Below are 25,841 nucleotides of genomic sequence, written 5' to 3' on the forward strand. Positions count from 1 at the left end.
CAACATAAATTTACTAGATGGAATAGAAAAAAAATTATATTTTGTAGTATGATCTGGCATCTCATATTCATAACACATTTTGCATCAATGATGTTTGCATGTGTTTCAAACACATACAAATTTGCTGGTTTTTTTTTATCAAAATTAGTTCTGTTCTTGACGTGTTTATTGCTAATGATTTTGCTGACTGACTGCATAATGTGTCAGTCAAAAAGAGACGATTTTGATGAAATATGTATGAAGGATATGTTATAGTTTCGTACATATTTGTTGAAAAATATACTTTATTTATGGTTTAATGCAGTATGTGGTTAACACTGAAATGTCCTGTTTTAAAACCGAAATTGACCTGATCATAAGGTCACGGCAGAAACGTCCAAGTCGCGACCCGTGAGCCTGCTAATTGTGCTGCCAGCGGTCCTGGGACAGGACGTGAGACTTCCCGCCTCGCGGCAGCCCCTGACCGTCGCTAGCTGAGCCGTGTCTCTGTAGCCGCCGCGCTGGCTGTGTGCAGTTCAACTGGCACGCGGTGCCGGAGCGCGAGCGCAAGAAGCACCAGAGCCCGGCGGAGCCCGTGTGGAGCCCCACGATGGCGGGCGGCCTCTTCAGCATCGACAAGGCCTTCTTCGAGCGGCTGGGGACCTACGACAGCGGCTTCGACATCTGGGGCGGCGAGAACCTGGAGCTGTCCTTCAAGGTGCGTCTCGCGTCTGCGGCTCCCTCGGAGCCGGAGGCTAACGATACGCATTCTACCTCGGAGCAAGAGGCTAACGATACGCATGCTGCCTCGGAGCCGGAGGCATGGGTTACAGCTACGTTACGTTTTCACGCTTTTCTGTGGACCAGCAAAAAAGGGGGCATAAATTAAGGATATTACAAAAATCTGATCTTAAATGAGAGAAACCTAAAACTTTTACTAGGCCCGTGTGAATACTAGTTTTTTTGATGCGAAGCAATTATCAAATCAAATGTTTAAAATATATTCGCAAAGTCGAATCGAATTCCGAACATTGTTCTCGCTGAAGCTGTATTACACCTTATGTACAAAATAAAGTAAAAAAAAAAAAATTATCATTTAAAATTTGTAATGTTTGAACTGATTAAATGATTAACCATCGTTCAGTAAAAATTATAAAAATACCATGCATTCATTAAAGCAAATGGAGTGCATTGTTCTTCTTTTTACTTTTTTTAAGTAAACAACTTTATTCAAGCAAAACATATACATCCCAAAAAAAATTTTTTTTTTATTAAATCTTAGGCTTTCAAATTTTTTAAAGCTTTAGATGTTTTAAATGAATAGCAAATTTCCTGGCGAAGTATAATTGAATGTTGACAAGAGATTATGATTGATTTGCCTAGTCGAAGCTTCACACAGGCTTACGATTTACTTAACAAATGTGTAAAAATATTATGTTGTTGCAATTTGCGAGCGTTTGTCTTTCTTGTTTAGCTGTTACTCACGTAAGTGCATATCAAAAACTTAACTTTTTAATTTTGAATTTACTCTGTACTCTTCATCTTCACTGCTAAAAACCAAATGTCTGGGAGGAGATCAACAAGAAACAAAAAATAAAAAATAAAAAAAAAATACCAGAAGGAATAACACTGATGTAACATTGCATGGAACTACATACTAAGAGAAAAAAAAATTGTTGTGAATCAAGAACAATCATTTAGTTTGGCAAAGTGACTTAATGAAATAACCCAAATGTTCTGGGGGAGGGGGGGAGACAGCATTGTTAACTTAAGACATTCCTTGGGACATGTGAGATAAAACGTAAATTAGAAAAACTTTTTAAAAAATTGTTCTGCTGTGTTCAAAATTAAAATTCTTAACTAAAACTGCTCCTCTTGGCTGTACTTGCTAACATGTCACGCTTCATGACAAGGGTCGTGGGTTCGAGTCTTACTTATAAATTTATTTATTTATTTATTTATTTATTTATTTATTTATTTATTTATTTATTTATTTATATATACTCAAACAAAATTCAGCTCTAGGCCTGTTTTAAATTTTTTTGTGTTTTTTACATTTTCCAAAAAGAAAAATATCAGGTTAACACTAAATATTAAATCACGCTATAGAAAACTATTAAAGGAACTTAATAACTAACATATTAAAATAAAGTAATTCTAGCCCTTCTATTAATAAAATAAATCAGTTCACATTTGTAAAAAAAAACCTACTTAAAAGTTTATTCCTATAAATTACACAGCATGTTATGACTTGTCTTTGGTAATACTGACTGGGTAGTGACGCACTTGCAGTGCGCTGTCTCTGATAATGCGACGGAGTTCCAGCTGACTGTGTCTTGTGAAGCAGTGAGCGATAACGTGTTTTGCAAACAGCGATGGACGTTGGGGAAATAATGGTTTGTTACTTAGAAGAGCGACATCAACAGCCCATTCCCTACTTCATGATTGACCCACTTGTGTGATAACCTGCACACTATAGTACACGCAGAAGTAATTCATTAAAGCAAGAATCACACTCTCAAGTTGTAGACCCACAATTATTCTGTGTGTTATATATATTTTTTTTCGCTACGTGTATGTTAGATTAAAATTTTAAAAATCTTTAAAAAAAAAAATTCACATACCTACACTGAAATACTGGTATTTGACAGTAACTTTACCGTGAAAGAAGAATTTAATTTTTGCTTAATTTTATGTAAACTTAGCCTTTATGTTTACATTGAAATCGTTGCTTCACAGTCAGGGGTGTAGCCAGGGGGTGGTTTTAGGGGTTCAAACCCCCCCCCCCCACCCCCCCCCCCTTAGCACCAAATCATTAATTAATTTCTTATTCATCACTCAAACAAATTTCATATTAAAAATTAATAAAAATTTTTACCATTATAATATTTAAATTTAAGTACCGAAAAATGCTAAAATAGCACTATTTTACACCTTAAAATCCAAAATTTTTTCCGGGGAAGGACCCCTGGACACCCCCTGCTTTAATACGGGGGGGGGGGGGGGGGGAGCATGCTCCTTAACACCCCTCCCATACACAAATCCTGGCTACGCCACTGTTCACAGTATGGCTCATCAAAGATACAGCCTGAGTGAGATGTGCGTGTCCTGGTTTCTCCGCGGCGTTTCTTTGGTCGACGTAATCATCGTGACACAGTACCCTGTTTTAAAATCCTGCTTTTCCCCACCCTTTTCCCCAGATCACCGAACTTCGATTTTGGTACAAATATTTTACCGTAATATGCCCCTGAATATTCTACTGGTTGTTTCAGGAATGTTATAGGTACATTTAAAGGTCTTTCTTTAATCTGGCAAATTCGGGACCACTGCCGTGCTGGTTTGGCAGTCTTGCTGGATCATCAAATTTGAATATAGATTAAACGTGAATGCCAAAAAAAAAAGAATTAATATTAGGCATCTGTGAACACTATTTTTTTTTTAATTGAATTATTACAATATTCACAAATATTAAATATGTTTTCTAATTGAATTTTAGCATACAATGATTTTTTTTTTTTTTTCACTTCACACAGGAGTCAAAGAAAAATTGATAGAAAATACAGTTTAAAAAAAAAAATAGAGGCCTCTGAGATTGGTGTCCGTGCCTGTGCCGTGTCCCCAGACGTGGATGTGCGGGGGCACGCTGGAGATAGTCCCGTGCTCGCACGTGGGGCACATCTTCCGCAAGCGGTCGCCGTACAAGTGGCGGTCCGGGGTGAACGTGCTCAAGCGCAACACGGTGCGGCTGGCCGAGGTGTGGCTGGACGACTACGCCAAGTACTACTACCAGCGCGTGGGCAACGACCTGGTGAGCAGCGTGCGGCTTTCTTTCCCATCGTCGTCCGAAGCGAACGCCGCAATCCAAACGTTCGAAAATGTGTTCGAAGCCGAACCGAATAGCGAATGTTGGTCTCGGCGAAGCCATATCACGACACATAATTTATAAAATACATGATTTGAAGTAAAAAAAAAAAAAAAAAAAATAGCTCAGCATTTTTTAATGTTCCACCTGATTAAGTAACAAAACCAATTAGGGCTTATGTATGACGTCACGTATTAGAAATTATAAAATTATCATGATGTGTAATGTTAATATTAAATATTCACGAAAGCAAATGGAGTACCTACCTTCTTTTGAATTTTTTTTTTTTTAAGTAGCCAACTTTTTTAACACATATACAAAAAATAATATTTACAATGTTCTATTTCTTTGCAACAAACACAAAGCTTTTGCATCAAATCTGAAAGCTTCAAATGAAACAAATGGAAAAATTTCCTGGCGAATTAATTCAAATTGAATATTAAAAAAGAGCTTCGATTGATTTTTCTAAGTGGAAGCTTTACCACAGGCCTCGTAGGAGGCTGTTGTCGGTGGGAGGAAGACATGTTGGCAAACCGACGAGCTAACAGCTTGCATCTTGTTACATTTAAATAACACGGAAGAATTGAAAATGTTCCTCTCTGAAGAGAATAACCATAAAATTTATGTTATTGTTCATGCACTCCATTTACAAACTGTGAAAGTAATATTTATAATTTTTTTTTAAAGTTTCCCTACCAAATTTGTATGTGTTAGAATTTATTTCTCTAAAACATACCATACAGATTACTTGCGTATTCATTTATAAAATAAGAGTGCTAAAGAAATACAAAAATTTTAAATATAGAAGCATGGCTAGAGGATAATTTTTCAGTTACTGCATGTGTTCCAACAGACTAATCAATCATCAAGGGTGTGGTTACATGAAACAAGAACTACTTCAGGTGAACTGGTTTAAGTGAACATGTTTACAAACGTCAATGTGTACGTTTACATGGCAGTTGGTATAAAATTTGTTCAACTCCTAAACCGATCGTCTGCTGTCATCGAATGAATGTGTTGCGGATCTTATTTATTTGAGCAAGTGTACCTCTGTTAGAGAATTACCATCAGTATCAATTTTAAAACAATAAAATATATATTGGTTAATTTTTTTTTGTTGCAGTCGGAGAAATATTACATTACACAAACTAGTGCCCAGGAACATTTTACATCTTTTGTATTTCACAAAGGACTGTTTGTGCTCTCTACACTCAACAGCCAATCAGAGGCTTGTGTAGAAGAGATGTCGTTCACAACTACTTGGCCAACATGTTTGGGTTGAATGAGAAATGGCCTCGAACAAAACATGTTCAGAACATCTGTAACCACACGCAAAAGTGGAATATGTTTACCTGAATATTATCTTTGAAAGATTTGTGCGATGGGAGTGCATGACTTATTGTAAGCTTTTGGACAAACGCCATTGCTAAGAACATGTATGTCTGTAGAAGAAAACTACAAAAAACCAGAAGACAAAAAACACGAAGTAAGCAAAAATTGCTGTTGTCAACAGGATATATACACCACATAATATTCCATAACAGGAATATGGTAAACAAACAAAGAAAAACAAAGAAAAATGGACTAAGAGAACGAAAAAAAAAAAAAAAAAAACCACAAATGATGAATTGAACCCCAAAAAAATTCAGCACAACAGTTGAAACGAGACAAAACCACAACTTTTGTGTGTTTAGTCGCTTGGTTTTTTGTAGTTTTCTTCTACAGACATACACGTGCTTAGCAATGGCGTTTGTCCAAAAGCTTACTTACATCAAGTCATGTTTACCTGAAGTTGTCTAGGGTCCCGTGTAACCGCGCACTACGTTAATTTAAAGTCTCTGTGTTTAGATTTTATTGACCAATAAGTTTACTCTGGGCTGATTGTTTCCAAATCGCTGTGACCAAGATACGCAGTATGACCATACAGGAAGCACAGTTTTGCTTTCGTGGCGTTGGTGAAATCTGACTTGATGTAACCCTCAAACCCTGGGGATGGGTTCGCAGGGCGACTACGGAGACGTGTCCTCCCGTAAGGCCCTGCGTAAGAAGCTGGGGTGCAAGTCGTTCAAGTGGTACCTGGAAAACATCTACCCGGAGCTGTTTGTGCCGGGCGACGCTGTGGCGTCGGGAGAGGTAAGGTGTCCCCCTCGCGTCTTTTCAAAGTTTTGGATTTGCTCGTGGGCCTTTGGGTTTCGATCGACTCGCTGTCTCATTGCTGCAGACAGTTTAAACTCCTGTAGTACAAGGTATGCAGTCTTACAAAAAAACCTCGATTTGGGAAAATTTTTGTTCAAGGATGCCAAAGATTGCTACAAGGATTCATATGCCTTCTTAAATTCCTTAACAGTTCTTAACTTGTCTTTTATTTAATACGGACCTTTAAAAGTCCTGAAATTTGTCCAGGAATACTTAAAATCTCATTAACAAAGACTGATCGCATACAAGTAACGGATAGATGTGGGTCTTTTTAACGTTCTTTTGTTTTCGACTTGGCAGCAAAAAAAAAAAACGCTGTTCACATGCGCGGTACAATCGGCAAATTTATGGCTACGTGATTGAATCTTATAAATATAAAATTGTTTTGAATTTTTTTTTTGTATCTCACCTATAAACTTCAAAAGGCATTTTGCTGTCTTGCTTTGAACTTATGAAGTAAATGTAATTAGAGATAAAATTAAAATTTAGGTCTACAGATTTCAGATGGACACTTTGGGTAAGATATGTGTTCCAGAGTTAATTATGAACATTAAGAGTTCATCTGTAAGATTTAAACTATACAACAATTTTTTTTTGTGCATCAATTGTTTAACATTGTTTTTTTCTTGAGGGAGATGGTGATATTGCAAATAGTTATCTAATGTAGTTTTCAAATAGAGGTGCAGGTTTTGAAGTAAAGGGGTCTTTAAAAACACCTAAAATTTTATTTTACAAGAGGTTTCGAGCCATGGCTTCACAAATAAAAAAAACTTATTTCTCTTGTTTGGCACATGATGTGATAAAGTGTTTAATGCCCTAAGTTATAATTGTTTTTCCAGGTAAAACACAGCTTACTCTGGAGTGAGTACGCAGTGTGTTGTGAACATCCAAGGATTCGTAACACGCTGAACTTGCCATGATGTATGTAGTGTGTAAGCATTGTACGAAGGTCCCTGAATTGTGTGCACCGAAAGTGTACAGCATTGCTTGCCCAGGATTTGTAGATTTATGAAACATTTCAAGAAATGTGCATTTATTATCTTTTTCCTCTGGGTGCATTTATAATCATTTCCTCGGTTTAGTTTTGCTGTCAAGGAACTAACTGAAGAAAATTTTTTATTGATCTATAGCCATTTTCACAAAGCTTAGTGGATTAAATTTTACACTTAAAATCACAGCGGAAAATTTTGCAGCGTTATTTCACACGGTTAAACTTTTTGAAAATAATTCATGGACATTTGTAATTAATATTACGTATTGTCACCAATATCCCAAAAGTAATGGCAGATAGTTCTTCTTTTCATAACTCCAACTAACTATCATCAAGTATGTACATCATTTCAACGTTTTTAAAAGTTTTTGTAAATTGAGAGTGCACCCAGATGCGGTCGTCGTATCCAAGCGTTCCTCTCACATACGTCCAAGTGCTCAGAGCCAGCTGTGAACCCCGTGACTTACATTTCCTGTCGTAGGTGCGCAGCTTGGAGAATATTGTTTCATGTGATGGAAAACATGGATTTTAATTTGAGGCACTTTTGTAATGTACAGTCGAACCTCGTTTATCCGGACCAACTGGGAACAAAGGCAATCTGAACGGTCGGAAATCCAAATGATCCAGGTAATACGGGTAAACAGGAAAATAAAAATTATTGATAAGCAGTCTTGCTATTGACTACGATAAAAAAAAAACTGTGTATTGTAACAAAATTATATAGTATACGAGCCCTATATCATTCACAAAGTCATTAAAAAAATATAAAAATAACTTTTCACGTCATTTATTAACAAATATATAGTTAACTTTTTGGCTGTTACAAACATGTTTGGCGTTTGAACGAAGCACGGTCAAGTACACTATCTTTCGCTAAACGTCTTTGTTTGCGAGGATGTCGAATCTGATCCAGATTATCCAGGGATCTGGATCGACGAGGGGCCGGACGAAGCCAGGTTTGACTGTAACTTGTTCTAGAAGCTGTGTGTGGTCTTGTGTGCACATCTGCGCAGCGTGTGTGTTGTTGTTGTCTCGCTGTGTCGGAGTGTCGTGCGTGAGGCTCTTGGGCGGTGTTGTGTCGATGTGCCGTGCCGTGCCATGCTAAACGGCGGAGGGTTGGCAGGTGCGCAGCCTGGGCGCGGGGGGCAAGACGTGCCTGGACTCGCCGGCGCGCAAGGCTGACCTCCACAAGGCCGTGGGGCTGTACCCCTGCCACAAGCAAGGAGGGAACCAGGTTTGACCGCCCCTCCCGACCCCTCGTGACCCCTCTCCCCTGCTGCTGCACCCCGCACCGAGCACCCGGGAAGGGCACGCCTCGCCGGTCCGCAGCCTCGCATGTGCCTGGGCCTCGCCGCCCGCCCCCAACATCGCCACCGCGTGCCCCGACAGAAGGGCCCCTTAACTCGTCCGTCTGTAGTGCTGGCAGGCTGTCTAAACCAGGGCCTTAGCCAGGCAGTCCAGTATAACCATTATATCAATTCACATTGAAATCTCATGCAATAGTGGACTCTTAAAACACCACCGTTTATACATTCGTCTTGTGAAAAGAAAAAAAAATGGAAATTTTTATTTTAATTTTGATTCTGATTTGAATTTTTTTTATTACTCATGTTTTTTTTTAAGAAAATTGTTTGTTAATTCCATTAAAATGACTTACTAAGATACGATGTTATTAAATACATGAAAAACACACGTGTCAAAAAAATCTGCGTGTAAAACTAGCATCAGATGTAGATGTAGACTGCTTGGTAAAACAATTCCCGATGCTTTTTTTGTGTACGAGCCAAGTCGGGCTGTTACGGAAAGGAACGCATCCTCTTAAGGATTAAAAATAATTAATCCTTTCAAAATAATACCTCTGTAACCTTATGCATGTATAGGTTGCTTAATTTTCTAATTACGTTTTTTTCCCCTTAAATTCTGGAAGGGATGCGTCCTGACTCGAAGGACCCCCCCCCCATTTCTAAAACCTTCCTGGCTATGTCCCTGTTTAAACATAGTAATTTTCTTGATTTAATATAACTAGTGAAAAAGTTGTTTTTGAAAATAACCTTCTCCAGCATGTGGAATCAAACCCAAAATTTTTTTTAATTGCGAGGGATTATATTTTTACATGACACGACATAGAATAAACTTTTGTCGAACTCACCCTGTGGCTTTGTTTCGGTCGGTCGGCGGGCTCACACCTGGATGTGTTTTGGAATGTTGATTGCTTTTTTTTTTTTTTTTTCACCTTGCTTCAGTGGTCAGATATTTTGCACTTTTTCTTTTTCTGCCCCTGCCCCTGTGTGGAACTAGATCCGCAATGAGTGGTCGACTATTTGCGTGGACTCGGCGTGTAAGCCGGAGGACATGCACAAGCCGGTGGGCGTCTGGCCGTGCCACAAGCAGGGCGGCAACCAGGTGGGTGTTCTCAGGGTGCTCCCGGCCTCGGCCGAGTGGCGGGGCCCTCTCGCCAACCCGCAACTAGACTTTATGGTCTTGTGTTCAATCAGTTCATAACTTTGAGGTTATAGACTTACAGAGTAACAGATGCAAACTTAAACAAAGACAATTTTTTTTCCCCCCTATTCATTTTTTGCATACATTGTCGTATATATTTCATTCATTTGTTGCATACATTTTTTGTACAATCTTCATGCTCAATAAGTGCAGTTCATTGGATTTTTTTTTTTTTAACAGATTTCTTTATGAAACGAGACTTGTCATTTTGTTTGTTCATTTCTTTTAAGTAGTTTACTAACTGCACAGCGTTGGGTAGCAGTTTTTGAGTTCTTGCTACTTGGTTAAGTTACATTTTTGGTAATGAATTTAAGCTTTAATAGAGTAATTTAAGTTACCAGTGGTTTACTATTAGTTATATCTATTTATTTATTTAACTCCGTAGTTGCTCTCCCAAGAAGCAGGCTTACATCAGAAATAAAATAAACCAGTCTGTAGCTAACATAAACAATAATTCCAATTCATTACAAAAAAAAATATTCAATTAGTGAATGAATCGTAACTGAAGATTACTTTTAAGAGATCAATATTTTACATTCCAAATTACTTTTTTAAGATTGTAATTGGTTGTTATAGAATATTTTTAGACTATGTTGTGGTAAATATACGTGTTATGATATAAACTTCAAAAGTTGGTTAAAATTACATGTATGTGAAAAGAATGGATTTGTTATTCTTCATTTTATCAACATAATATATTTTTTGTTCTTTGTGCATTACTCACTTATATCCAAGTAACCAGGTAAACATGTTCATGAAAGGTGGCGCTAGGATTTATTATTTTATTTTATTTATTATGCATTTTGAGTACCAGACAAAATGTTGAAGGACCTAAACTGGCTAACACTATACATAGACATCAACTACTTCACATTACCGCTGACAAACATACATCTAAATTGGTCATCATATGTAATCATTCTCAATAAAACTTACGTTTCTTTATCGGTGGAGTTGGAATTCTTTCCTTTTGGTAATTAACATGATTACCAATCAGGGCCGAATTTAGTCGCCCCGGGGCCCACAAACGGAGACTTCGGAAAAAATTTTTTTAAATTCCGACAAGTAAACACTAGTAAACATCTTTTCCTTTGATATTCTTTTTTCGCTGTTTTACCTTTACCTACAGTACTACTTTGTACATACATGATTAAGTATATTATTGTTAAATATTAACAGAAATATTCATTAACACTAAAATTTAATTTCATATAATTCTTGTCTCCGATTATATTTATTTATGTTTTTTAAATACCAAGAGAATCTACTTGATTTCACAATAAATTATTTATTGGAAAACTCGACTGGAAAAAATTGTTCATTTTATTTGGAAAATAATTTGGGGCCAGGGGGCCTCCGCTCCTCTGTTGCCCTGAGGCCTCCAGACCTCTAAGTCCGGCCCTGTTACCAATGAAAAGTTATACCTAACAAAGAACTTCCTGAAACACCAACTAAGAGAATATGAACTTTATTGCAAAACATTTTTTTTATTTCTGTTAGATGTTCGTAGCTCTTCAGATAACTATAGACTCTCTTGTTAGCTTCCTCCTATTTGGACATGTCTCTCAGCCACGTACCACTTCATCTTCTATCACTCCTCTTATAGCTGTGCTCTGTGATGTACTTTGTTTTAATATTCCTTTTCCTACGAGTTCTCAAAACTCAAAATTAATCAAACTAACCATATAACATTAAATTATGTTGAATAAATCGTAACCAAGAAAATATTGCATTACTGTCAACTGTAACAAAAACTTTGGCTTTAAATGTTAACACTGACATTCAATCACCCAGCATGACTGTGGTTCTAAAACTTGCCGGATTAGAGCCTTTATTTTATCTACTCTTCTCCATGGTAACACTGTCATTTTGGCCTTGATATTATTATTTTATAAGCACGTTACTATTTTACATTTTGATTTCACTTCTGACGAGGTTTGTAGTGCGCTCTTCTGAGGTAAGTCGTCTGTGGCGTGGTGCATGTTGGGATCTACTAACAAGTATGTTGCACAACCTGTTAACATTGCTGCATGGTAGCTTCGGGGCTGGCTCATCTGACAGTCCCAGAAGTGTGCTCTTCAAACACAGCACTAACAGTCTCTTTACTTACTAAACATGTAAATGCTGCTATGATAATGTAACTCCTTGTAGTTTGGTGCATATGTGAAGTTTTGTATGTCTGTTGAATCTTTTGTTTCCACTTTTGTAGAGGTCGTATGTAGTACACCTCTAGTCAAAAAAAATGCATCTCTCTTAATTTTTCTATATTCTGCATTTTTGTTACAAATAATTTGCATGATCAAGTGTTGAATAAAAAAGTGTACTCTGTTTACGAAAGTGTTTGTCTGGAATGCAAGTTTTTTTTCCACAAAAAAAAAGTGCAATAATTTTTTTTAGTTATTGTTTGCTAGTATCAAGAGTATTGTAAATTGACCTCAAGTTAAGAAACAATTTTTGTCAACAATTTTAATCCTGTATGAGTGTTTTTATTTAAGTAGAGGGTCAAATGAAACCAAAAAAAAACTTAAAAACAATTTTCTTTTCTGAATCCGAAAAAAAAAAAAACTGATATAAAGTCACAGGTAATGAAGCAAATTTTTTAGTCACAAATCATTAAAATAAGTTGTATGTATGTTACATGTATGTATTTAATAATTTATTTTTCTAGTATGGTATAGGTATTAACGAAATCAGTATTAATAAAACATGTATTTAAACACCACAAACACTACCCTTTTTTGTGAGTTTTAAAATACCTAGCTTGTTTAAAGTGGTTTCCAGTTAGAAAAAAAAGTTTTGATTCTAGACCAGGGGTCTCCAAACACTTTAGCCTAAAGGGCCACACTTGCTCCTTCATAGAGTCCCGGTGGCAGGGACCTGGCTAGCCCATCATACCAACGCAACCAACCGGCCGGGCTGGATACCGGGCATTGTTCGCTACCACGGGCCGGATTGGTGGTGTTCACGGGCCGTAGTTTGGAGACCCGCGCTCTAGACAAGGGGTCGGCAGACCGCAACTCGCGGGCCGCATGCGGCTCTTTTCATTGGATGTTACGGCTCTACAACTCACTGCTCTGCCACAGCACAAGAAAAAAAATGCTGAACAAAATAAAACCGGCATAGTCACAACACTCTTCAGATGCAGTCGATGGATATAAAAAAAACAAACAAGAAACTGTGAAGCAGCAAGTTCACAGATTTCAACAGCCGTTTGGAAAAGTACAATACGAGAGAAATAAAATTTTGATATTTCCCCCCACCCCTTTTCTGTAAGTGGACGGCTGCAAAACAAATACCTAAAATAGAGCAAAATCATATTTGATAGTTGGAACAACAGTCTTCCGGAAACCTATGACACAACAAAATAACTAGCATTTGATATTCTAAAAATCTTTGGCTCTGTCAAATCATGTGAACAAACAGTCTCTTCAGTGAATCAAATAAAAATAAAAAATTAATTAAGAAGTACAGTAGATTAATTGACAACATACGATAATGCCTAATTTGAAACTAAGTATACTTACTTGCCGGACACAGCTAAGATTTTGAAAGAGATGCAAGATCACCGTTCCAACTAAGTAATAAATTTTACAAAGCCCAAGTGCTTTTTATTTATTTCAATCATTAACTAAAATAATTTAGGTTTTCTTGTTTTATCAGAAGAGCTCTACTAATGACTACCATATTTTTTTTTTCATTAATGTGTTTAAGACTTTTTGTAAAATTTGTGAATAAAACATCAAGAATATTTCATTTTATTATCATTTAAAAATTCCACGTATATACAGAGGAAATATTGGAGAATCTGTTTACTTAATATTTGGCTCATCTCTAACTCGGAGGTCTGCCGACCCCTGGAGCTTATAAATCTGAAAGATGTGTTCGTTGCTTCTCACCTGTAGAGGTGGCAGCACTTGCTCCCTCGGCAGGCCCCTTGCGGTGCGGGGAGGGGATCGCGAACTGACCGCTTGCCCGTGTGCCCCGCAGTACTGGATGCTCAGCAAGTCGGGCGAGATACGGCGAGACGAGGCGTGTCTCGACTACGCGGGCCAAGACGTCATCCTCTACCCCTGCCACGGCACCAAGGGAAACCAGTTCTGGCAGTACAAGCCAGAGGTGAGAGTCCACACTATTTACATTCTTTAAAATAAGCGCATGCGTTTCTCTTCTGCTCACGTAAGAACGATAATGTAATTTTAAGAAGCGGGCAAAAAAAAATACTTGATAATAGTAATTCTTAATCGAGAGACTACAAATGACCCGATTGCAGTTTGAGGCCTACATTTTCCCCTTTTAACCAGGAGAAAAATTATTGTGGAGTGTCATGACATAGGTATTTGATGGTATATTTTTTTAGAACGCACATATTTTGTTGTAACTTTCAAAGTATACGTAAATAAATAAATAAATAAAAATTAACTGGAGAATTTATTATTTATTTACATTTTTACAATTTCATGCTTCATGTCTAATAAAGATGTTGAAAATAGGTTAGGTGTCTTCCCTCATACTAACTATCCATTTATTTATTTTCACTAGCAACAAATACCATAAAGCTCGACACAGGACACTATCTGGGAATTTTGGGAACCACTGCATCCAGAGCTCGTAGCCAGAGTTGTTTGGCAACTAACTTTGCAGCTTGTTAAAATTTCGTAAACTGATTTTTAGTTGTTTTTTTTTTCCTGCATGTTTACGTTCTAAAATGTAAACAAGTGATATTCTTTCATACAAAGCACTCTAGAATCTTTGCTCCTACACGCTAACTAGACGTCGACACCTTTTTTTTTTTGTCTCCTTTGTTTTTCTCTATGTAAATAACACGGAAAACATAACTTAACCTAATTCACAGGCTTGAGAATTACTGAACAGCATTACTGTTAAACCTAAACTGTATGTAAATAAATTAGAAAAATATGTAATTATTAACAAAATTAATAAAGATATAAATAAATCAAAAATAATAAGGAATAAAATTAGACTTCAAAGGAAAAATATTTTCCTTGGAAAACTTTGTGTCTGGGAGGAATAATGATGTAAATAAATTAAACATAATTAGGAACAAAATTAGACTTGAAAGGAAAACAGTTTGTCCTCCAAGGCAGTTGATGTGTGTCAGGGAGGGGGGAGCTGAATTGTTGCCCCTTGGAAGGGCAGCCCTTCAGGATTTTTCTGACAGTGGTTAGGTTAGGTTAGGTTAGGTTAGTTAGGTTAGGTTAGGTCACTTTACAAACTAACCACTGTCAGAAAAATCCTGATGGGCTGCCCATCCAAGGGGCAACAATTCAGACAACCTTTCAAAAACACCACTGTCAGAAAAATCCTGATGGGCTGGCCTTCCAAGGGGCAACAATTCGGTCGCCCCTCACAAAGGACGGAGGACAGAGGGCGCGCGGGCTAGACAGAGACGGGGCCGGCCGTGTGTTGCAGGCGCTGCTGATCCAGCACGGCAGCAGCAAGAAGTGCCTGGCCATCTCCGAGGGCAAGCAGAAGCTGCTGATGGAGGAGTGCGACGCCGGCAACTCCCGGCAGCAGTGGAAGTTCGCCAACTTCAACGCCTCCAAGCTGGCGTAGAGGAGGGGGGCGGCCGGCCGTCGGGACTCGCCCCCAGCTCTCGTGAGGCCCCTGTTCGCACTCTTTTTAAACACGCTCATTCAGCGGCGGATCCAGGATTTCGGTTTGGGAGGGGGCTTGACCCGGCTGAGGCTAGGCTTTATCAAGGCAAACACTGAAACAATAGTGGACCCAGATGCGTTTGGAGGGGGCTCGAGCACCTTAGCCCCCCCCCCCCCCCCCCTCTATGGATCCGCTACTGCACTCATTCCTTGTTTCATTTAATAGTTCAGAAAAAAAAATTTTCGTACTCATCACTGCTGACATTTTCACCTTTTCTCGACATGCGTGCCTACAGGACCGGACTCGTATCATTGCTACGGCATTGTCCTGAATATAAATCGCGTAAGTTTAAAATTTTGGAGGGAAAAATTTTTTTTTACTCATTTCAAAAATACAAAAAAAAAAAAAAATTAAAATACTTTTTTCACAATTGCAATTCGTATAGGCGCACTGTTATGTTACATATTATTTCTAAAAATAATTAACATAAATTTACGTAAAATTTAGCAAGAAAGTATACTTGAAATTAAATTGGCCAGCGCAGTTCGTGGCATTTAAAATTATTTGTGAATGCTCTGATAGTGAGTAAACACATTAGTTCTCTTAGCTTTTATCTTTGTTTTCTATGATATTTTGAAAACAGTGAGCTAGAAAACAAACTTAACTTCACCATCCCACGGTGTTCACGAGTGATATCGGTGTCCGTTCTCTCTGCTCGCAGGTCAAACGAGTATGTTCTGCTTTGTGCCATGGATGGGGATGACAGATGACAAGTGGACAGGTGTGGCCTCTTCGCTGCTCTTCTGGCACGCAGCGCGAGAAACCCCCCACCCCCCTCCACCTCGAGCTGACGCACGCGTGCGTCACGCAACCACCTGCACTACCAACTTTACAGACATGATGTGTCGGACAGATCTCGCCAGATTCGTCCGCAGACGAGTTTGTTTTCTGTTGGGGATGACGCTGGTATTTGTACTTAAAAAAAACTGTAACCACCCCCCTCCCCTGCCCTAGAGTGATAACTTTGATGTTAATCTTGTCAGCTCCTATTTCAGTGTTGGTGGTGTTGCCACCACAAAGTGATTCACTGCGGTACGCTACGTACTTAAGACTGACACATATCATCGTGACTAGACGGTAATAAGCACAAACAATTTTTTTTTTTTTTTTAAAAAATCAGATGTGTACCTTCCTGCAATTGAAAATGTTCCAGCGCGTGTGATACAGATGTACTAAATATAGATCATATGAACTGCTTTTTTGGCAGAACATTGTTATAAATGTAGTGAGTGCTCCTGTGTTATTAAGTTCCACTGTAAGTTATATAGTACTTCTTTGTTAGTGTTGGGCGTTGTGTTATTGAGGCAAGCTGAGTTATGGAGCTACTCAGAATGAAATTATTAATTATGTTGTGATTTTTTTTTCTTTGCTCTCCATAAACCCTATTTCAATGGTAAGTTTTGTTGTATTTTATAATTTACTTAGATTTTAATTGTTAATAGATTTTTTTCTGTTATTAATTATCTTGTTGCATAAAAAAAACATGTATGTTTGGATTTTCAGAGCGTAATTTTATGAAGCATTACAATGGTTTAGCTTGAATCCACTACAGATTCCAAAATCGTAGTAGCTTCCACGTCTTTTCGAGCAGTTGTTATGCCGTCGGTTGAGGGCACACGATGTTGAATGAACACAAGCGTAGTTTGTAGTACAACTCCTCATCAACTGGCCAGTATATACTATTTTTATTGTTCACAAATGCACGGTGTTGACAGAAAATGCAAGAACCGTAGTCGGATGGCTTGCCGTGTTCTGGCTTGGCTGTCTGTGATGCTCCCTAACACGTAACCCTTTGGTGCTGCCTTTTTGGCACGAGACGTGTGTGCGATGGAAACGATACCATTCGAGTAACTTACAAATAGCCTGCAACTTCGATGGGCGCTCTTCATTCTCGGAAGAGCCGGAAGCTGTCAACTTAGACCGCTAGATCAAGGTCATTTTACTAGATCCTAAACTTTCTCGTCCAAAGGAAACCCATCATATCAGATGTTGAACGTTTTTTTTAAGGGGATATTCATTAAACAACATATCTTCATTTAATGTGTCAAAAAAAAACATTGTTTTAGTTTAGATAGGTTTATAGTAATATTAAATTCATATTTTCACTGTAGTTTTTTTTAATCGCCAATTTAAAAAAAAATTATTATCTTTGAATCACTATAAGAAAAAGTTCTTTACAATTGATTGATTTGGATTATCATTGTTAGTGTAATATATTTTTGTTAATTTTTTATTAATGCAAATTTTATAGATATTGTGTGAAATATTATTCTTTGTTACTCTGCTATGTAATCATCCAATTTCTTAACAGTATAATCATATGCTGACCTGCCTATATTATCAGTGGCAGCATTTGGGAATAACATCATTATTATTACTTAAGAGGCTATCACATATTTAAATTTAACCTTTCAGAGTTCCAAATGAAAAATTAAATAATGCAGCTGAAACGTATGTAGTTGCATTAGTACTCACATATCACAATATCAATGATCTTGCAAAGAACATTAAGTATATCTGAACGTCTTAAAACTGTTCTTACACCAAATATTTAAATGAGTTTGAAAAAAAATGTTGTTGAATGTAATTATTACAATATTGCAGCATTGTTAATTGGGATGTGTTAATAATGATTATATTACAAACACTGCTCAAGTACAAATTCCCCCCCCCCCCCCCCTTTTTCTTTTTACTATAAAAAATGTAATATTAGCCTGTATAAATAGTTTTGCTCATGACGGTAGAAAACTGTCCTTAAAACATGATTTTCAGGAACATTTTTTTTTTATGTGTAGCATGTTGTGGTCCAGTATTGGAGTGTGAATCATATAGGCGGGTACATAAAGATATCTAAACATCAATTGCAGCATAAATGTTTTTCATGACTATAGAACATTTTGGTACCTACATTAATAGTCATTAGTCTCATGTAACAGATGCGTTAAGCACTCATCAGTTTCAAAAATAAAAACGAAAACTTTTTTTTTTTTTTTTTTTTTTTACTGATTAGACTTGCTACGTATTTCACACTACCATCCTAGTAATAATATGGTAATACTTGATTGAATTTTATTGTAATTTGCATTTATGTCACTAAATTACCACTATAATTAAAAGAAAATATTGAATTTCAGTATTATCAAATTAGTAAAATGATGTTTTACATTAATAGATAGTTTCTACAAATAGGTTTAATTACAAATGTCTCTGTGACTCTTTGATCACTGAAGCTCTACAATTTTTGTAATAGTTCTGACCAGTAACATTAATCATGCATTCACCCTGTCATGATGTGGTGTGATAGGAATTAAGAACCGTGAGTTTTTGTTGAAGCACGGCTGGGTTCGGATTGCATGACGGAATGAACAGATCTGCAGTAGTATCTGACGCCTTGAAAATAATGACCAGTGCTCGTCTCTGCAACTCGTTAATGAGGCCTGCGTGTGGGGCCACGCCCCCACGTCTCCGCTGTCTCCTTCGGAGCTCTGAAGCTGCCCCGCGCTGCGAGACACAAGCGCTCGCTCGGACACGTCCCAGAGAGACGTCTTCGGTGTCTCGTGCACCCGCCCCTTGAAGTAGCGCTCTGACTCGTTACAGGAAAACAGAATGATTATCAAAACAGTCAAAAACTTTTTTTTTCCTGTAAGAGTCTACGTTAATCAAAATAACTTGTTTTTCCAATCAGGAAGGTGTGCCTGCTGACTACCATGTTAATCAAGACACTGCTCCTGTTAAAATTAATTTGTAGTACAAGTACATTTGAAGTAAACTTCAATAAGTGTTGAATAACATTTTGAAACTAAACTACTTGAAATAATAATTTTAAAAAAATAAATAAAAATTAAATAACTTGGGTTAACATTCGTAAGTAAGAGCTAACAACTTCTTGAGTTACAAAATAATCACGTTATTAATATAGGAGATGTATTTCAGTTCTAATAAGATTTTAAAGAGCATAAACTTAAAGTTTTTATATTATTAGAAAGATCGTTTAACCTGTTCACTTAATTCCCAATATTTTTGTTTACTAAATGTGTGTCTGCCATGAATTTCCACTAGCGAATTTGTCACTAGCACATCCTCATAGAAGTGAGGTAAACTAGCCCTGAAATCTTCTAGCTTCACTCTCCACAGATGCTGCTGACAGGCCGGATGTTGGCTGAACACACGAGTGTCGTCGAAGATAAATACACAATGAAGGAAGCGAATTGCCATCAAAGAAAGAGCAAAATATTGTTTGTTGATTCACCACATTACTAATTTGTTGCGTTGTATTTAATGCTACACAAGTGCTATTGCCATTGTGCATGCACAGAAATAAAAATTCACGTAAAAGAAAACAGCGCTACTTACAATCATGCCGTAATTTATTGGCGTCTTTCTTCTAAACTGCACAAATCGAACAGCGACACTTAGAGGGGCGGATGTGTCTCGTAACCATTTAATGAGCACGATATTAACTCATCAAGTGGTCATTTTCATGTGCAAATATTCTGGCCCAATGCTGCATTTTATTTGCTGCTCAACATTCCTTGATTGGCATAATGTTCCATGATTCCATATTATAAAGAAAAAAAAATTCACCAAAGTCAAGTTTCCATATTCTGGTTGGTATCAGTTAAACAATTTGAAATACTATTTTCCGATTAAAATTTAGCATATCAGCTGCCATAAGTCATATCCTGAAGGATTTGTGATGCTATGAACTAAACAGCTTACCTAATTGAAATATTGATTCTAAAACTGATTGCCACTGGCTGTTATGGCATTAATAAAAAGAAAAGTAAAAATTTTAAAATTCTTACGTCAATTCATCCTTTATTTTTTCCGGCAGGTGAGGTTAAGTGTAGCACGTCTAAAGAATCATTACTAAAGTGAATGTTTTGTTTGGTTAGGTTACTAAAGTGTTCTATAGTTAAATTTGTTCTTCAGGATAACATAAAAGTGAATAACTACTATAATTATTGGTTCATTAGCTCAATATTTTTAATTATAAACCAACCAGTGTTATGTTAAATAACACCGGCCAGTAGTATGATTTCGGAAGGCTTCATTTGAACAGTTTACGGATTGCATGAGTTAGTACATATCAAGGACACAAATATTGTGATTATTCCAAACTTATGGTCTGCAAAAAAAAAAAAAAATGGTAAAAATAACTTTGTTGATTGTGCCCAAACACTGTGTAGTATTCCATAGAAATAAAAAATTTCATTTCAAAAGCTTCCTTTCAAAATACTGTTTGCTGTAAAACCATGTACTTGATACATAAAACCACAATTGTTGACTGATGTTTACATGTAGTATGTTGTTATTTCAAGATTTGTAAAATTTATTTAAACATGTACTGTACATATTTAGTAGTGTTATGACCTCAAAGAGAATACCCTCAAGTTGTGGAAATAATTTATGGTTAAAATAGTGTAATGAACGAGTTTCATATCATGGTAAAGTTGTCAGATAAGCATTTCTGTAAAATAGTGTGTATTTATTTTTCGTCCAAAATATGCCTTTGTGAACGTATTTATGGCAAATGCATTTTTCTTTGTGTGTGATGATCGTTAAATAATGTTTTTTTTTTTTGTTTATAAGTTCTGTTAAATGTTAAGAACATAACCAACTGGTTGTTTTACTAAATAAGCACTTTTAACACTTTATTCCCACTTATACCAGGTACCACAGCTTTGAAAGATTGAAACTATTCTTAGCTGGTGAGCACCGTTACAGAATACAAAAAAAAAAAATTCACTTGAGTGTGCATGTATGTGTTTTTCTTTTAATAGTGGTTCTGGAAATGTAATAGTTATTGTGTTATCGTTGATTTTTTAGCTGGGTGTTGTTCATTATTCTATTAAAGCTCCCGTGATCTTATCGTCGAGACAGATGGAAGTGCGAAGCAAAGCAGGCGTTCGTACCAGCAGTTGTTCCCTCGATGGTTGAGTCACGCGGCTATAGACTGTCCATGCAATAGCCCGTCTGCTCCAGAGCTGCTACAGGCTCGTTCCACTTGGCTTCTGACAGACAAGCCGTCCAGGGATTCGGTCGCCATACATCCCACGTCTGGCTAGGCCTGTGCGAAACTTCGAATAAGGGAATCAATCGAAGCTCTTTTCAAAATATGATTCGACTCTGGCTGGGAAATTTGCTATTAGTTTTATTTGAAGCTTCGGTTGTGATGCGAAGCTTTGTGTTTGTTGCTTTTGAACATCAAAAGCCCCAGATTCCCCCCATGAAATATATTTGTGATGGTTACTTAAAAAAAAAAAAAAAAGAACTCTGCTTTTATGAATGTTCAAAATTAGTACTATTCATGGTTATTGTATAATTTTTATTGAATGATGTTGCATATAGGGCCCAATTGCTCAATCACTTAATCAGTTCAAACATTACAAACATTAAACGACTATTTTTTTTTTTTTACTTAAATCCTGCATTTTGTAAAAATAAGTGAAATACAGATTTGCAGAGAACCATATCCGCAATCTTATTCAACTTCGTGAATTTTTTGAACATCCTATTTGATATTCGCTTTGCACCAAAAAAACTATCATTCGCACAGGTCTATACCTGGCGGCAATCCAAACCTGGCTATCAGAGGCGTACGCAACGGGGAATTGGGGGATATATCTCCCCCTGAAATCCTAAATATATATCGTTCCCACCAAAAAAAGGAATGAATTTGAAAATAAAACAGGGGGAAAAGTGGGTCTATATCCCCCCCTCCCCGCCAATTCTCCCCGCGAAAATGAAATTCTATGTACGCTCCAGCTAGCTATTGTCCTCTTTCATCGCTTCTTAACACTCCCTGGAACCATTTCCTCAATCCATTTTCTTCACATGATAAAACCATTTCTACCACAGACTGTTGATTCTCTCTAGAATCAAATGTTTCCTTTAACATATCAGTTTCTTTGTGGCATGGAAGGCATGTTGTTTGCAGTTGTAGTTTTACAGAAACAGGAGTTGTGATTTAGGGCATTTTGAACAGTTCATTATTTTAACCTGTTAGCCCCATTTAATAGACTATTTCATGTTTATTGATCTGGGATAGTACATCTAACCTAAATGGTATTAGCCGGGGCACGATTCTTATTGAGTTGCAATAGCAGGGCAGAATTATTTTTCCCTTTCGAAAGCTTGCAGATGTCAGCCAATTACAGTTTGTGGCAGATAGTTGTTAGTGTTATTTTTGTTGGATTTTTTTTTTTTGGTCGCTGTGTGAACGGATGAAGTGGTGTGCTCGTTAAAACATGTTTTTAGGTGGGAAAAGTGTATGACGACTTGTGCCTTACATACAGTGTAAACTTGATGTCTGTGAATAAACCTTCTGTACGAAATGTTTGTGTTCTTTCATTGAGAGACCCATGGTGTACGTTTCTAGACATTGGTGCATAACAGCTTTGAATTCTGCATGGTGCTTGGTTTGTGGCTAGTTAAATAGCCCCTTAGATGTTGAGTGTAGCTTTGGGCTAAAGAAAATGCTAAGATATCTTATCTCAGATGCGTTCGGTATTGTATATATGTATCAGTGTCTAGTTAATGATTAGGTAACAGAGTTTAGGTAGTTACAGTTTTTTTTTAAGTTTATACTTTGCAGTTATGCCTCTTTTATTCAAATTTTAATGTTCAGTGAAGGTTTTCTTGCTGTCTTTTGTATTTTTTATTATGACTAGGAAAGTAGTTTTTGTTAGTTTTTTAGTGCAATATATTTTATTGGTCTCATTGTAAATAGTTCTCTTCAAGTCTGGTGTAATCTGCTTTTTCTGTATAAGTGACTTGTTTTTTGTTTTTTTTTTTTGCAGTGTGCCATATCCAAAACAAAGTCCTGTAGACTGTGTTTAGTTATTTTCTGGCAGCATATATGGCAGAGCTTCAAAGTGTCTATAAATATATGTTGTTCAGAAGTGTATTCAGCAGGTCACGCAGGCAGTAATATTTACTTCAATTATTAATGTGACACCACAATAGGCTGTAAGTATGAGCATGTTCATGGAACAATAAACCCAGCCAAACTTTACCTCGGAGCAGTGTTGCTAGCTATGTCACACACAATTCGGGTACACTCACTTCCACAAACTGGCACTTTCGAATACAAGAAGCTCTCAGTACAGGTGTCATACAGGTACATAAGCAAAAAACGTATGAAAACAAAATATTGCTGTCTTCTTTAATACAAATATCATATAAACTGTTCTGGTTAAATCTCATAATAGCATTATTGGTTTTACTGCTAAGGCCCGTGCATAGGATTTTAAAATGCTTTGGTTGATTGTGTGTGTGTGTGTGTGGGGGGGGGGAGGGGGGGATGAATAATTCTACAATTCCAGCCACACGTGAAAAATGGTATTTTCAGGTTATAGGTTGATGTAAGATTCTTGTAAATATTACCTGTAATATTAATGTGGCTACTTAAATCTGAGTTGTGCTGTTTTCCACCCTAATTGGTTTTCCATTCCAAGTGAATATTGTTGAATATTTTTTGACTACTAATTTTTTATTTTTCCTTAATTCAGGTACATTTGCGTACCTGAGTAAATCTTCTTGGGTACCGGGTACGCCCGATAACAATGTCACTTTCTTAAAGATGTTTTAAGACAGGCCCAACGGCAAACAGTCGAGCTTCCTGTGGGTTCCCTGGGTTCGGGCGTCGTGGAAGCGCTTGATCGGGATCACAACCATCAGCGTGGGTTGGCCACCATGGCAGGCTGTTCCACACCCTGCCCTCATCCTCACCTCTAGCTCCATCACTGACCAGCCGCAAGTCGGCGTGAGGTTCTATTCCACTCTCGCACAGACTGGCGCCAACAATCATCGTTGCCATCCATCACCGTTCCTGTTGCTCTCCCACCCAGGCCCAGCAACAAGACATCTCGACAGTTTCACTGTCGCTGGAGGGAAGGTCATGCAAGGAATGTAGGGAATAAGAATACTGCATCCTTGCTGACACCTTACATTTGTATGTAATCTCACAGTAAAATAGTTGCGCAAAACATGTCAGGGACAAATGTAATTAACAAAATTAGAAGCGTGCAAGCAATACATTATTACTACATACTGTTGAGTGGATGCAAATGTGTTACAACACGTACAAAAATATATAAATCACTATTCTGAGTATTATTGAAACATCAGTCGTTTTGTAACCACACCAATTCTTCATCAAAGAACAGTAAGTCCTCGATTAACAGACACTGTTTTGTATACTTTAATTTGTTAAACAGCTGCCAAACTGACGTTTCCGCATTGCAACTAACGAACGGGTGGGTTTGGTACTTCTTGAAAAGCGTGTATATGTACTCGTACCCAAGCACTACACTGCGTACCCACTGACTAATTCTTGCATGCATGCATAATAGTTATCGAAGGATGTCACAACTGTTTTAAAAGAGTGTGTATCTTTTCTTTCATCAGCTGCAACTTAAAAAAAAAAACACATTCAGCAGTGACAATAAACATAAATTAAGAAACAAATTACAAACTTATTTGGTTAAATGGTCTACTTTTGACAAGAATAATTGAAATTTTCATCAGCTACTGAATTTACTGTTTCAGAAGAAATCGTTTTAGCAAGCTGTTCTAGATATCTCGAATCAATAATTTGTGTTCTTTACCCATGAATTATTACTCTATGAAAGTTTAAGTATGGGTAATTAAGTATAATTATTTTTATTCTTATGAAAGTCAAAATAAACATTATAAAGTAAATCAATAAATGAGGCACAAGTGTAAGAATAATATTTCTGACATTTGATGTCTTTAAGACTAATAGTGGAGCCCTAAAAATTGAGTTTTGCATATATTTTTTTTAATATCGGAGGGCAAGACGCGGCTATAATGTTTACGATGCACATGAAAAAGTAAATGACAGTTACGTCACCCCCTTCCACCGGCCGTGAGTCCCATTGTAACGAAGGGAAACTGTGCAGGTTGTTTACTGACTTGCCGGACGTGGGAGTAATGAATGACCTACAGCATGGATTCAGGAGAGGGTTCTCATGTGAAACACAGATGGCAGGTTGGCTGGAGGATCTGGTGGAAGTGGTGGATAGGGGGAAGAAGATGAATGCAATCAGGAGCGTAGCCAGGGGGGTGTTTTAGGGGTTCTAACCCCCCCCCCCCCCCTTAGCATCATTTTTTTCTTATCTGAAAGCAGGTTAGCTAAAAGCCTGGGTGTCTTACTGCTATCACCGGCCACTGCACTGGAGGGGAAGAGTAAGCGAGCCCTACCGATTCTCCTTCCCTTCCCCTACCCCTGTCGGGAGCAGAAGCTATAAGGTTGTGACGCTGTGACGGGTCCCAAGTTTTCAAATATCTTACACCTATTGTATTTAACCAGCGCGGTAATTATAAGAAGGTGGTGACTGGGTAACTCTTCAAGCTAAAGCTAATTGTTTCCAGGAATAGGCCAGTTCTGCCGAAACCCAACCATTTTTATTCCTTTTTTTTTTTTGTATTGTCGAGCTTCGAGCATGATTTATGATTTTGAGTGGACGTGGACAAGGCACTTGGATTGATTAAAATATCTTTAATTAATTTCTTACTTCATGACTCAAACAATTTTTTTATTAAAAAATTAATAATATTTTTACCATTACAATATTTAAAGTCAAGTACCAAAAACTGCTCAAATAGCAC

At 37.3% G+C, this 25,841-nt stretch overlaps 1 protein-coding gene across 5 annotated transcripts in view; it reads left to right on the forward strand.

The window, feature by feature from the left end:
* LOC134539021 (putative polypeptide N-acetylgalactosaminyltransferase 9) overlaps positions 1-22,543 on the forward strand; it is a 356,313-nt gene extending 333,770 nt beyond the window's left edge. For 4 of the 5 annotated variants that reach the window (XM_063380691.1, XM_063380689.1, XM_063380688.1 and 1 more), the window contains 7 exons: positions 515-697; positions 3,602-3,787; positions 5,846-5,974; positions 8,152-8,262; positions 13,518-13,646; positions 14,961-15,146; positions 15,868-22,543. In XM_063380691.1, coding sequence (XP_063236761.1) covers positions 515-697; positions 3,602-3,787; positions 5,846-5,974; positions 8,152-8,262; positions 13,518-13,646; positions 14,961-15,104 — 882 coding nt within the window. In that variant the 3' untranslated portion in view covers positions 15,105-15,146; positions 15,868-22,543. Of the gene's footprint in view, positions 1-514; positions 698-3,601; positions 3,788-5,845; positions 5,975-8,151; positions 8,263-9,326; positions 9,432-13,517; positions 13,647-14,960; positions 15,147-15,867 lie in introns of all 5 variants that reach the window. The other variant, XM_063380693.1, reaches the window with a different exon arrangement.
* The last annotated feature ends 3,298 nt before the right edge of the window (positions 22,544-25,841 follow it).

Source organism: Bacillus rossius, chromosome 14, assembly GCF_032445375.1.
Source record: "Bacillus rossius redtenbacheri isolate Brsri chromosome 14, Brsri_v3, whole genome shotgun sequence".
NCBI classification, from domain to species: Eukaryota; Metazoa; Arthropoda; class Insecta; order Phasmatodea; family Bacillidae; genus Bacillus; species Bacillus rossius.